The sequence below is a fragment of the Entelurus aequoreus genome, linkage group LG23, assembly GCF_033978785.1.
Source record: "Entelurus aequoreus isolate RoL-2023_Sb linkage group LG23, RoL_Eaeq_v1.1, whole genome shotgun sequence".
Lineage (NCBI taxonomy): Eukaryota > Metazoa > Chordata > Actinopteri > Syngnathiformes > Syngnathidae > Entelurus > Entelurus aequoreus.
In genome coordinates this window covers 44419629-44434288 of record NC_084753.1, presented here as the reverse complement: position 1 = coordinate 44434288, position 14660 = coordinate 44419629, and the positions used below count along the sequence as shown (strand labels likewise).

General features: G+C 44.4%; 1 protein-coding gene across 1 annotated transcript in view; it reads left to right on the top strand.

Annotated features, from left to right (window-relative positions):
- Window positions 1-381: 381 nt before the first annotated feature.
- LOC133640898 (uncharacterized) overlaps window positions 382-14660 on the top strand; it is a 37139-nt gene continuing 22860 nt past the window's right edge. Inside the window, exons 1-6 of the mRNA XM_062034582.1 lie at window positions 382-433; window positions 500-812; window positions 7723-7751; window positions 7821-8075; window positions 11407-11511; window positions 11614-11844. Of these exons, the coding sequence (XP_061890566.1) occupies window positions 382-433; window positions 500-812; window positions 7723-7751; window positions 7821-8075; window positions 11407-11511; window positions 11614-11844 (985 nt within the window). The remainder of the gene's footprint in view (window positions 434-499; window positions 813-7722; window positions 7752-7820; window positions 8076-11406; window positions 11512-11613; window positions 11845-14660) is intronic.

Sequence of the window (14660 nt, the reverse complement as noted above, 5' to 3'; positions counted from 1 at the left end):
AAGAACTCACAATTCCAGAAAACAAATCAACAAAACATTTTACAATTTCAGAAAACAAAAAAATAAAAAATAAAAAAACAACTCACAATTCCAGAAAACAAGTAAACAAAACACTTTACACTTTGAAAAACCACAAACAACAGCCGGAACAACTCACTAACTCCTACAACTTCCATTAAACATCTTGTTGTTTCTGAAAAGAGTTCAATATCACACAGTTTTTAACCGAAGGCCCCTCGTTAAAGCAGGCAGCTATCCAATCAGTCATCAGATTGCCATGGAAACGGTGGTGACACGCCTTCTCCCACTGACCCCGCCCACATGCGGTGCAGCCCTTTAGTAGACAAGTGCTGATGACAGCGACTTAATAATCCCAAAGACATGGTGGTGCTCTTGTTCCTCAGCTTTGCTGCCTGCACTGCTCTGCTCTCAGGTAACAACGGAGCTCACACTTACTTACAACACTTATTTCTTATTTCATTCTTTATCTTTTCATCAGGAGAGAAAGTCCTGCAGACTCCCAGTGACATGTTGAAGAACACGGGAGAGACGGCCACCATCCAATGTTCTCACAGCATTACGGGCTACGACGTGATCCTCTGGTACAAGAACGTGGACGTGCAGATGCAGCCCCTGGGGTACATGTCTTACAGCAACGCCCTCCCAGAGAAGGGTGTGGACGTGGAGATAAAAGGGAGCGCCTCAGTGAATGAACAGTGCCGACTGATCGTCCCAAAGCTCAACCTGAACAGCAGTGCATTTTATTACTGTGCAGCTAGCTACCACGCTGCAGCATTAAGCTGCCCTATCAAGTCATAAACCTGATAACACCCCCACAACTTCACACCTGGATCCAACCATCCCCAGCACTCGTATTAGAACGGAGGTTAGTCTGGTGGTTGTACCCACAGATGTCCCGGCATGGTGACAACAGAGACAGTCAGTGTGAACAACACCATGTAAACTGTTTGCAGGTCCTGTTAGAAGCATTACACCCTACCAACTCTGCATGCTTGGTCGGAGCTAATAATAAAAGCTGAAGTGTACAAGGTAAGGTAAGAGCATCAGTCTCCGCCTGAGCTCCTCGGAAAAAAGTGCCGAAGTCATCTGCAGCTACAACCGCCCTGACTGCAGAGCAACGTTCTGGTACCGGATCTCTCTGCTAATGCGTGACTGCCGTCTGCTGGTAACTAATCATTCAACTCAAATGGGTCCGACGTTGAAGTTACCGGTCAATACGAGTCGCTGTTTGCATGCACTGCAGCCGAAACCTGAGTGGCCGCTACACTTGGACGGGTTCTGGCACAGACAAGTCACCAGGGGCGGTGAAACGAGGGTCCCTCATAGCGGGGTATTTCTGTGCCCTAATAGGAACTCTTCAGTGCCATACATCTTTGGGAAAGTGAACAAAATACTTTGATAACCATTCCACAGCTGGAAAGTTACCCATTTTATACCACACCCACACCCTTAACGTTACAGTGTTACCAGTACTATCTGACAAATTGATTGTATTAAACTCCGGACAATTTGGAGGCTCTCAGGATTATTTTTTAAAATCTGATTAATCACATTTAGGAATTTGGAATCAATATAAATTAATCATGTGTAATTTATTTATAGGGTCATGGGTGGGACTAAGAATAGGCGGATCGGTGCGGCGTCTTCAGTAATGCGGACGCTGTATCGATCCGTTGTGGTGAAGAAGGAGCTGAGCCAGAAGGCAAAGCTCTCAATTTACCGGTCGATCTACGTTTCCATCCATGAGCTTTGGGTTATGACCGAAAGGACAAGATCACGGGTACAAGCGGCCCAAATGAGTTTCCTCCTCCGGGTGGCGAGGCTCTCCCTTAGAGATAGGGTGAGAAGCTCTGTCATCCGGGAGGAGCTCAAAGTAAAGCCGCTGCTCCTCCACATTGAGAGGAGCCAGATGAGGTGGTTCGGGCACCTGCTCAGGATGCCACCCAAACGCCTCCCTAGGGAGGTGTTTAGGGCAAGTCCGACCGGTAGGAGGCCACGGGGAAGACCCAGGACAAGCCGTTGGCTGGCCTGGGAACGCCTCGGGATCCCCCGGGAGGAGCTGGACGAAGTGGCTGGGGAGAGGGAAGTCTGGGCTTCTCTGCTTAGGCTGCTGCCCCCGCAACTTGACCTCGGATAAGTGGAATAAAGTGGATGGATGAATGGATGGGTGGGACTAATTGTCCCTGTATATGCCCGACACTTCGACAAGCCAAGCAACACGACAACCAACAAAAACAAAGCCAGCCCCGACAACCACCACGCATTGCCACAAACCACAACAGTGGCCAACCCGTCGCACCGGACCCAGCAGCCACGGCCGCCTGCACCACAAACGGCAGCAAAAACAACGGTTGCGAAACCCCCAACAACCAGGACCACCTGATCAAATCAAAACGATTGGATCGACAACCACACAACGACAAGACCATGGAGGCCAGCCAGCACCAGTCCGCCAGTCAACCCAGACACCTACAAGCAAACAAGAGATGTGAACACCACCCCCCAACAAGAAACTCCACTCCGCCTAAACAACGGCGCGGCAGTACCCACACCAAACAGGGAGCCTGCGCTGCCCCCGCACCAAGCCACAAACCCCATAACGCGAAGATGGACACGGACCCCGCCCAACAAGCAAAACAACTGACCACCCATCCACATCCATTAAAGAAAGTAAATAAAAACACCCTAAATACGTCAAAAAGATGACAAACACATGCAAACAAACAAAAACAGCGTAGCCCCCATGAAGCCAGAACAACACCCTCCGCCAAGAAAGCATACCATGCGGCCACTCAACGCAGTCATACATAAACCAGACCAGCTAAAAGAGTCTAACCTGTGCACGGTCATCCCGAGTACACCACAACATCGGTGACAACCGCGGCCATCCCGGACACAACAACTCCATCCAGCCAATCCACTCACTGCCTACCTGAGGGTGCCCCACAACCTCCCCGACAGACCTAGAACCCACTGCCCCCGGCCCTGATCTCAACCAGGCGCAAGACTCTGCCCGCCCCCTCAGTGAGGTCCCTGCAATCATTTATCAACATTCATCACTGTTTTGCGAGCACTAATTAGGCATTTTACTTAGAGAAGGACAAGGGACAAACTGTAGAAAAATGGATTATTACTCGACTTGTTCATTTACAGTTAATATCTGCTTACTTCCTGTTTGAACATGTTCTATCTACACTTCTGTTCAAATGTAATAATCACTTATTCTTCTCTTCTTTGATACTTGACATTAGTTTTGGATGATACCACACATTTAGGTATGGATCTGATACCAAGTAGTTGCAGGATCATACAATAAAATATAATACCTAATAAAGCAATAATAATATGGTTGAAAAATACTGATGTAAAGGGTAGGTGTCGCCCTGTTTTCTGTTTGAACATGTTCTATCTACACTTCTGTCAAAATGTAATAATCACTTATTCTTCTCTTCTTTGATACTTGACATTAGATTTGGATGATACCACACATTTAGGTATGGATCTGATACCATTTAGTTACAGGATCATACATTGGGCATATTCAAAGTCCTCATGTGTCCAGGGACATATTTACTGGTACGATGTCTGTGTAGACCCACACATGGCATTTGTTTACATTCAGGAGGGCTAGCTTGCTGTTAGCATTTAGCTATTGAATCCTCTTACGGTGTGTAGTGAAACATGTTTAGCTATTCCTCATCCTGCAGGGATAATGATACTTACTTTATTTGTCGCCATGGAAGCGAGGATTAGTGATTTAGAAGTAGCTAAAACTACTACCATCTGCGGATGGACGTTAGCTGCTTGCTAGCTAACGGCTAACAAGAGCAAGCGCTAAGCACCTCTTCCGTGTTTATAGCTTCTACTTTTTGAGCCGAAATGCGTCCGTTCTTTCTTTTCCATCTCCACACTGTTTCTGCTTCCTGACTTGCACTTACAGATGTAGCGACCAACTGTAGTTACTGACAGTGGTTTTCTGAAGTGTTCCTGAGCCCGTGTGGTGATATCCTTTACACACCGATGTGGCTTTTTGATGCAGTGCCGCCTGAGGGATCCAAAGCGTTTAATGTTGGTTTTCGGCCTTGCCGCTTACCTGCAGTGATTTCTCCACATTCTCTGAACCCTTTGATGACATTACGGAACGTAGATGGTGAAATCCCTAAATTCCTTGTTGAGAAATGTTGTTGTTAAACAATTTGCTCAGGCATTTGTTGACAAAGTGGTGACCCTCGCCCCGTCCTTGTTTCATGGAAGCTGCTTTTATAGCCAATCATGGCACCCACCTGTTCCCAATTAGCCCGTTCACCTGTGGGATGTTCCAAATAAGTCTTTGACGAGCATTCCTCAACTTTCTCACTCTTTTTTGCCACTCGTGCCAGCTTTTTTGGAACATGTTTACATTTACACTCATTCACACAAAAGGGTTGTTTCTATTTTTAGGAAGTACGATATTGCATTTCATTTTTATGCCGATGATTGCCAGATTTATTTTCCCATGGCACAAAATAACACGGTTCAACGCCTTATTGACTGCCTGCACGACATCAAAGTCTGGCTTTCAGCTAACTTCCTGAGCCTAAATGAAGACAAAACAGAAGTTATGTTGTTCGGTCCAAGTCGCTCCCCCTCCCCCAACGTTGACCTCGGCACTCTGACCCCGTATCTCAGCGACTGTGTCACAAACCTGGGGGTAAAGTTCCACTCAGATTTTAAATTCGAAAAACAAATCAGCAGCGTCGTACAAAAAAGCTTTTATCAATTACGCCAAATAGCGAAAGTGAAACCGCTTCTATCAGGACATGATCGTGCAGAACTCTGCTGCTCGTCTGCCAACACAGACCCGCAGACGTGAGCACATCACCCCTATATTAGCGTCCTTTCACTGGCTCCCTGTGCGTTACAGAATCAATTTTAAACTCCTTGTATTTGTTTTTAAATGTCTAAACAACCTCGCGCCAGCATATCTCTCCGACCTCCTTCAGCCTTACTGCCCCACCCGATCCCTAAGATCAGCCGATCAGCTGCTACTGACGGTCCCGGACACAAGGCTGAAGCTTAGAGGTGACAGAGCTTTCGCCGCTGCTGCTCCCAAGCTCTGGAACGACCTACCTCTTAGTGTTAGACAAGCCTCCTCTCTTCCTGTTTTTAAATCTCTCTTAAAAACATACTTTTATTCCATGGCTTTTAACACTGAGTGATACCCATCCTGCAATGGCAATTTATGTTTTTATGTTTTTATATTTTATTTATTTATTTTTTATCATGTTCTGTTTGTGTTGTGTTGTGTTTGCTCGGTTCTCGTATTATTTTTAACCTGCCCATTGTACAGCACTTTGGCTACCCCTGTAGTACATTTTAAATGTGCTTTATAAATAAAGTTGATTTGATTTGATTTGATTCTTTCTGTTATTAATATTCTGCTTCCTACATTATATATCAATATATATCAATACAGTCTGCAAGGGATACAGTCCGTAAGCACACATGATTGTGCGTGCTGCTGCTCCACTAATAGTACTAACCTTTAACACTTCATTTTACTCATTTTCATTAATTACTAGTTTCTATGTAACTGTTTTTATATTGTTTTACTTTCTTTTTTATTCAAGAAAATGTTTTTAATTTATTTATCTTATTTTATATGATTCATTTTTTTTAAAAAGTACCTTATCTTCACCATACCTGGTTGTCCAAATTAGGCATAATAATGTGTTAATTCCACGACTGCATATATCGGTTGATATCGGTATCGGTTGATATCGGTATCGGTAATTAAAGAGTTGGACAATATCGGCATATCGGATATCGGCAAAAAGCCATTATCGGACATCTGAAAGTTGGACTGATAGCTTGTTTACTTTCCTTAACATTTGGAAATCAATCAGAAACATGGGGGATAAAACACGCCAAACATTGGGAAGTGCGGAGAGACAGTGTTTGCCATCTTACCCATCATGCTTTGTGGTGGATTTAGACGGGTGTCATTTTGAATTGTGCTTGGTGCATGGACATGTGTTACATTGTCCACATAGTTCAGTGGGTAGGTGAGATTGTGCACCACATTTATGTTTTGAATAAATATTTGCACCTTGCGCGAGAACGTTTGTTCGATTTCTACAATTAAAGGCCTACTGAAATGATTTTTTTTTTATTTAAACGGGAATAGCAGATCCATTCTATGTGTCATACTTGATCATTTGGCGATATTGACATATTTTTGCTGAAAGGATTTAGTAGAGAAAATCGACGATAAAGTTGGCAACTTTTGCTCGCTGATTAAAAAAAAGCCTTGCCTGTAGCGGAAGTAGCGTGACGTCACAGGAGCTAGTATTCCTCACAATTCCCCGTTTACAATGGAGCGAGAGAGATTCGGACCGAAAAAGTGACGATTACCCCATTAATTTGAGCCAGGATGAAAGATTCGTGGATGAGGAACGTTACAGTGAAGGACTTGAGAGGCAGTGATGGACGTATCTTTTTTCGCTCTGACCGTAACTTAGGTACAAGCTGGCTCATTGGATTCCACACTCTCTCCTTTTTCTATTGTGGATCACGGATTTGTATTTGAAACCACCTGGGATACTATATCCTCTTGAAAATGAGAGTCCAGAACGCCAAATGGACATTCACAGTGACTTTTATCTCCACGACAATACATCGGCGAAATGCTTTAGCTACGAGCTAACGTGATAGCATCGTGCTTTAACTGCATGTAGAAACAAAAGAAATAAACCCCTGACTGGAAGTATAGATAGAAAATCAACAATACTATTAAACCATGGACATGTAAATACACGGTTAATGCTTTCCAGGCTGGCGAAGGTTAACAATGCTGTGCTAACGACGCCATTGAAGCTAACTTAGCAACCGGACCGCACAGAGCTATGCTAAAAACATTAGCTCTCCACCTACGCCGGCCAGCCCTCATTTGCTCATCAACACCCGTGCTCACCTGCGTTCCAGCGATCGGCAGAAGGACGAAGGACTTCACCCGATGCGTTTGGCGGCCCGGAGACGTAGGAAGTCAAGGTGAGGTCGGCGGCTAGCGCGGCTAGCGCTCCAACAAAGTCCTCCTGGTTGTGTTGCTGTAGTCCGCTGCTAATACACCGATCCCACTTACAACTGTCTTCTTTGCAGCCTTCATTGTTCATTAAACAAATTGCAAAAGATGTCCAGAATACTGTGGAATTATGAAATGAAAACAGAGCTTTTTGTATAGGATTCTACGGGGTACCATAACTTCCGTTACTCTGACTTCGTCACGCGCATACGTCATCATACCGCGACGTTTCAGCCGGATATTTCCCGGGAAATTTTAAATGTCACTTTATAAGTTAACCCGGCCGTATTGGCATGTGTTGCAATGTTAAGATTTCATCATTGATATATAAACTATCAGACTGCGTGGTCGCTAGTAGTGGCTTTCAGTAGACCTTTAAGTTGCTGCCATTCTCCCATGTTCATAATAGAAGTCAATGTCATAGACGAGCAATGCTCACATCCGCCATCAGAGGGGGATGTGACTGTACTGTGTTGTCTTTTTAGGCCGCAGTTTGCACAACCCTGGTTAAAAAAATGTCATTTTACCCTAATCGCTTGCAAACCCGACCCCGCCCACATGCGGTGCAGCCCTTTAGTAGACAAGTGCTGCTGACAGCGACTTAATAATCCCAAAGACATGGTGGTGCTCTTGTTCCTCAGCTTTGCTGCCTGCACTGCTCTGCTCTCAGGTAACAACGGAGCTCACACTTTGTGCTGGAATTAGCCATTTTTTTGTCATATTTTCGTCTTTTCATCAGGAGAGAAAGTCCTGCAGACTCCCGGTGACATCATCGAGAAGACGGGAGAGACGGCCACCATCCAATGTAGTCATAACGTGACGAGCTACGACGTGATCCTCTGGTACAAGAACGTGGACGTGCAGATGCAGCTCCTGGGGTACCTGTACAACAGACAAGCCTTCCCAGAGAAGGGTGTGGACGTGGAGATAAAAGGGAGCGCCTCAGTGAATGAACAGTGCCAACTGATCGTCCCAAAGCTCAACCTGAACAGCAGTGCATTTTATTACTGTGCAGCTAGCTACCACGCTGCAGCATTAAGCTGCCCTATCAAGTCATAAACCTGATAACACCCCCACAACCTCACACCTGGATCCAACCATCCCCAGCACTCGTATTAGAACGGAGGTTAGTCTGGTGGTTGTACCCACAGATGTGGCAGCTTGGTGGTGGCAGAGACAGTCAGTGTGAACAACACCAAGCCAAGTGCATATTGACTTCTTGCAGTCAATAAAAACAATAGAAACAGTTTCTGGATCCTTTAAAATGGCCGGAAATTTCCCCAAAGTGATCAGCTCAGGTAGTCTCAGGCTTTGTCTACACTAAGCCGGATAAGCCCTTAAACTAATAATTATTTAGCCTAAACCCCGTTTCAGCCACACTAAACCAGCGTTTAAGGTTCCCCTCCTCGGACACATTTTTACACGGGTAAGTGCGCCGTATATTTCTTGAATCTCCGGCTCTTAGCTTTGTATGGACTCATTGATCCTTTACAAACTGAGTTCGGAGAGGAAGTGACGCCAGAAAGAATGCGCCATGCCCGTGTTTCTCCTTCTTCTACATGTACAGACGCTTGTGAAAATCACACATGAATACCTTAAGAGAAAGCCATTGCAGCTATTTAGGATACAACACTTCTCAGACGGCAAGAGAACTTTCCAATGTCCGGGTCAGCTGTGATTCTACTTAGCAATAAACTTTGTCCATTTGTCGAAGGAGAGACAACAAGAATGCGGGCTCCCGTGGATGTGATCAACAAGGTAGCGTGTGCTTTGTATTACCTGGTTGTCGAGGGAAGACTACGGAAAACGGTGAATACATTTGGACTGGCAAAGCAGACTGTATCAGTTATTGCCCGCCATGTATGTCACGGACTCAACGTGTAGGTCCAGAGTGTATAAAGTCAACAAAAAGGAATGGCCAATGAAGGTGAAGGCAAAAGAGTGAGGAGTGTCCTGAGCAGATATCTAGATCCCTAGTTTGATTGATGTCAAATGTTCTTTATCACATAGTTTAGGTGTGTAATAAAGGTGTGATTGATGTATGATGTCTCAGGTGGGATTGACTACAATAGTCACACTGGATTCCACTTCATTGAAATAGCACAACACTGGATATTGTTCAGATAAGTTACATTTAACAACTTGCACACAAAGCTACACCGGAGGTGACTATGACCTGCGCATTTTCCGCACATGCGTACTAAGTCGCGTTGCGCCGGCGGACGGAGGGAGGGAGGGGGTCTTAAACGGTGACATTGTTGTGTGTGGACACGGATAAGGTAAGGTGGGATTTACCCTAGATAACCTTATCCGGTTTAGTGTAAACGGGGCCTCAGATCCTTTTCCGAGTTATTCCATGACCGTGGAGCAGCGTATCTGAAAGCTTTTTCCCCCAAGATTTGTGTTGGCTCGAGGAACAAACATGCCAAGGATGTCCTGTGACTGCAAACTGTAGCGACTGGAGTCTCTACACATAAAGGAACACAAATAAGGGGGAACCAGACCAAGGAGGGATTTATATATAACACACAACCATCGAGAAAGTCTGCGTACTATTAAATGTGGACAGTTGCCTTTGCATATAAAGTGCAATGATGGACAAGGTTGTCACAACCAGTAATAAAACGTTAGGGCCAGTGATATACAAGATCCAGTTTTTCAAATAAGCAAGTCTCCATAATCTAGCAGAGGCCCGAAAGTGGTCAGAATCAAGTGTTTCCTAACTTTTAGGGAAAAACAGGACTTGTTTCTAAAGAAAAATCCCAATTTAGTTTTAACATTAGCCACGGGTTTTTCTATGTGTAATTTAAAATACAATTTCTCGTCTATGACAATCCCAGAGTACTTATAAGTCGTGACCATTTCAAGTTCCACCTTATGAGCAGTTGATATTTTTGGAGAGTTAAATGCCATGAAATAACACCACCTTAGATATTTTTTGCATTTAGCTCTAGTCCCAGCTGAACAACATCAAAAGCTGACTGCAGGAGCTCAAAGGTTCGCACAACAGCGACTAGATGTATGGAGGACCCAGATGACTAGAAAGGAGGATGGAGGGCTCGTGTGAGGACGACCCAGAGATGTTCCTGTGCACAAGGACCCTGAAATAAATGATCCGATTATGACATGCGGTTTCATGCATCACATCTTAGATCGGAATACTTTTCTTTAACATGCGCAACACATGTTGCTGCAAACAAACATGGCTCTGTGCATTCCTGCTTGTTCGACGTTGTCACGTTATTTATTTACCAATTGTTCCTTCTGTTCACTACTTTTGTTTTACCTCTCTTTTTGAATGGAGCTGTTCTGCCCTCCATGTTGTGGTATATACTGGTTGCTGCGCGTCTTCAAGTTACGACAATCTGCGTACGTGCCCTGAGGCTAGCAGTTAGCACTGGTAGTAGCTGCAAGGTCGTGAATAGAACAGCTCGTTAATACGACAACCGAATCCCTTCTTTGATTGTTACATCGACACATGACACTGCAGACCGTACTCTTGTTTTGCTCGTCTCGTTTTAGCGCAACAAACTCAACATTACTTATGTTGGATGGGAGGAGACAGCAGCAAGACAATCGCTTCATTCCGAGATCGCTAAATTTAGTACCCCCTTCACGACCAAAGTATAGCGGATGTCAAAGACATGCGCGGTAAGGATCATTTCGACCTGAACTTCGGAATAAGTGTTTTCATCCGCTCCGATCTAAACCACCCGTCTAGATCGTGATCCGAACATGTGCGATCGGGTCAAATATTACAAATGGCGTGTTTATATTAAGCATTTTTATTCCTGTTAGGCTTTTAATCCAATTAATTGTGTCGGTGTGCACATAGCTAGTGTTCCACTAATCAGCGTTTTTCAGCCTACAAACGTTCATGCAACTCAAAAGTTTTTAGCGGTCTTCGTTCTCTCCTTTGTCAAGTAGCTTGTAATGGAAATACATCCGAAATAAATAAGTGTCCCGGAATACTCTAATGGTTTAGAACCACCTCAACTGTGTTCAATCAATCAGGGTTCGATAGCATAACCCATTCCTTAAAGGTTCTTGGGGAATTTTCCAAAGTCTCTGGTGGTGACTCGGAAACTAATTGGTTTCTGGTGGAACTCTATTTACACGGATAGTTTTCAGTGGAAACGTAGGGCGTATTTTATTTAGTTCCTGTGAAAGTTCCCGCGGTGGAAATGGACCTGATGTGACTGTGAGACACAGTCTTGAAGACAGGACTGATTAAGGATCGAGAGCAAACATCGCCCCTTTTCTTTGATGCTGACGGAAAGGTGGCAAAGAGTGACTTCCTGTGTGACTTCCTGCCTCTCCTTCAGAATCAATACAAAGTCACGAAGAGCTTCTTTGGGTGGTCACATTCAACATGAAGCCTCAGTCTTCAGCTCTCATCGTCTTCATTACCCATGTCCTCTGTACGGCAGGTAAGGCTGGTGTACTGATAAATCCTGATCGTTGAGCAACGATGCTGGACACTGAGGCGGAATGTTTTTTTAAGGCTTCTCTGAGACTTAATTTCTTCTCAGGGGTCAAGCTGAGCCAACACACAAAGGTTTCCCAGACACCTCACACAGTGTTCGGGAGAGAGAACGACCAAGTCACGCTGAGCTTCAGCCATGCGATCCAGAACTACGACACCATCCTGTGGTACCAACGCTCCACCGAGACTACCAACCTGAAGTTGATCGCCTCTGTGAACTACAAAGCAGCCTCGGTGGAGGTGCCTCTCGGAGGCCACTTCAACGTGAGCGGCGATGGTGAGAAGATAGCTCACCTTCACATCCTCAAACTGAGACACCGTGTTGACAGCGGCCAGTATTTTGGTGCGACAAGTACCCACAGTCGGAAAGAGAACTACTCTACCGCACAAAAACCCCCAGAAGTTAAGAGGACACCAAAAGAAGATCAAGCTGCTTTATTTGCTTTTTTTCTCATCGCACCCAAAAAGTGTAACAAAACTTGTTTCCAGTCAACCCGTCCAAGAAACAGAAACACAAATATGACAAGATTGGACAGGACCGGAAGGCTGAAGACCCTGTAAAAGATAGGAAAAACAAGAGAAGGGAGAAATAAAAGCCAATCCCAAACTATGCTCCTGTAGGAGGCGCAGTGTGGGACTAGGAAAAAAACCTCAGCAAACATAAGCACATATAAAAATGACATACAAACTTGAGACTCGCTGCCATGACATGGTATGGGGGGTGGGCTGTGCCTCCGCCTTCTTTGAGTGTCAGAGAGAAGAATGGTCAAACAAAAGTGAAAAACTTAAAATTAAAATACTTTTAGGAAGACAACATTCCATCCAACAGCTATGCGACTTCCAGTGTGGAGTTCTTGTTCAGCGTCTGGATGGACGAGCTTCACGAAGCCCTGGCTGAATGAGCACTTAGGATTTCCCTGGACGGATTCTCGCTCATCCGCGCGTGTCGGACATTGGCCAAGAGCTATTGGGCAGCCTAGGACGGCGTAGCTTTGTTGGGTGGATGGTGGAGCACTGCAGAGGTGTAGAAATTGTGTTTTTGTTTTGTTTTGTTGTTGGTCTATGCATGGTACAATCGTATGTACACTATATGTATTATTCATTGCTAATTTTTGTATTTCCTTGTCTTACTTTTGTGACCGTATGTAGAAATGGCGCCGCTGAAGTGGCAGCTGTTTGCATCAGCTCTATGCTTTATGTCCTAGGTGTTCTTTGGTGTTTCCCTCTTGTTTTCATGTGGTTTTTACATAACTTTTTGTGGACTTTTTGTATCTGCACTGCAACTGGATCGTTTGCCCATTGTGGGATGAATAAAGCCCTCAAATGCAACACTCCTACATAAAGTGGAAATGAATGATTGGACCGTTTCTGGCCTATCAATCATTTCCAATTATTATTTTTATTTATTTTTTCTCATCCGCCCAGGACAGGATCAGCTGCTTATCCAGCGAGTCCGTTCAAGTCGCACAACACTTGGACGGACATCCTCGGCTCCTGAACCGAGGATGTCGTTGTGGCTTGTGCAGCCCTTTGAGACACTCGTGATTTAGGGTTATATAAGTAAACATTGATTGATTGATTGATTGTCCTCCACATTCTTGCTTATCTGCATCCCATGCTGGCCTACCTCTGGACATTATAAAGTTGGGATCCGGGGTGGACCACTCCTCTAAGCCAGTGTTTTTCAACCACTGTGCCTTGGCACACTGGTGTACCGTGAGATATTATTGTCAGAAAATGTTTATGTAAATTATCGAAAAACTTTCTGTTCTTAGTTCCCAATGACCAGACAAGAGGCTGTCTTTGTTGCACCAAGCAAAGGCTTGGAAAATTCCATTGTGTACGATGGGAGGAGACGGGAGGGGGTTATCTCTTGTCATCGAAGACCTGCTCAAGCTGAATCCAGGACCAGCCCAAGCCCGAGGCATCTTTTTCTTTTGTGTTAATGTGACCGAAAACAATGACCGTTTACATACTCCCCGTTCCTTTAGAAACAGATGTTGTTAAGTAAACAGGGAAAGTCCAAGTAAAAAGAGGTGGCGTACAATCTTTCGCCAGAGCGTGCTAAGGCACTGTAAGAGGTTACAGGTCGACGGCGTCTCTCCAAATTTAATTCTGTCTCTGTTTGATTCTTTGCTTCTTGTCTTGTTTAATAGATAGAATAGAATAGAATAGAATAGAATAGAAAGTACTTTATTGATCCCTGGGGGAAATTCAGCACCACAGTTCGCTCACAATAGACAATAATAATAATAAATAATATAACATATATAATATATTATATATATAATATATAATATATAAATAATATAAATATATTCTACATATACTCTACATTTAAGTGTCATCAGTGTTTGAACCTGACAATTATTTATTTATTTTTTATTTTTTTATTATTATTATTTATGTACCGTGGGAAATGATGCAATTCCACCTAATTGGTCAAACAAATATTGTTTGCAAACTAATAAAACGTTTGAAAGGTTTGAAACCGCAGCCTATCGGCATACTTTGGTCAAATGTCCCCTCTTTAGTTTTGGGCGTACATTAGGCTGCTAAGTATGCTCTACTTATTTTCACCAGAGTTGGTTGTAGTTGGTTTTAGTCCTTGTTTTCTGATAGTACTGACAATAACCATATGATTGTTGTGATATTGTACGCAGGCATGACATATATATCTTCCTGAAAATGGCCTCATTCTGTGTTAAATGTGTTGGTTGGAGCAGTGTTTTTCAAGCAGTGTGCCGTGACATATTGTCTGGTGTGCCATGCGGAATGATGCCATTTCACCTAATTGTTTGGAAAAATGTTTTTTGTAAACCAATAATTATAATCCGCAAGCAATGTGCCGCGGTAGAGTGTCGATGCTGCCTCGAGATCAGCAGAGTAACCATGTAATACTCCTCCATATCAGTAGGGGGCAGCAGGTAGATATCATATCCATGGCTATCCCGACCCTGGACAGCCACGGATGAAGTGCTGGCTGTCCAGGGTCGGGACCCAGGGTGGACCACTCGTCTGTGCATCGGTTGGGGACGTCTCTGCGCTGCTGACCTGTCTCCAGTCAGGATGGTCTCCAGCTGGCCCCACTAT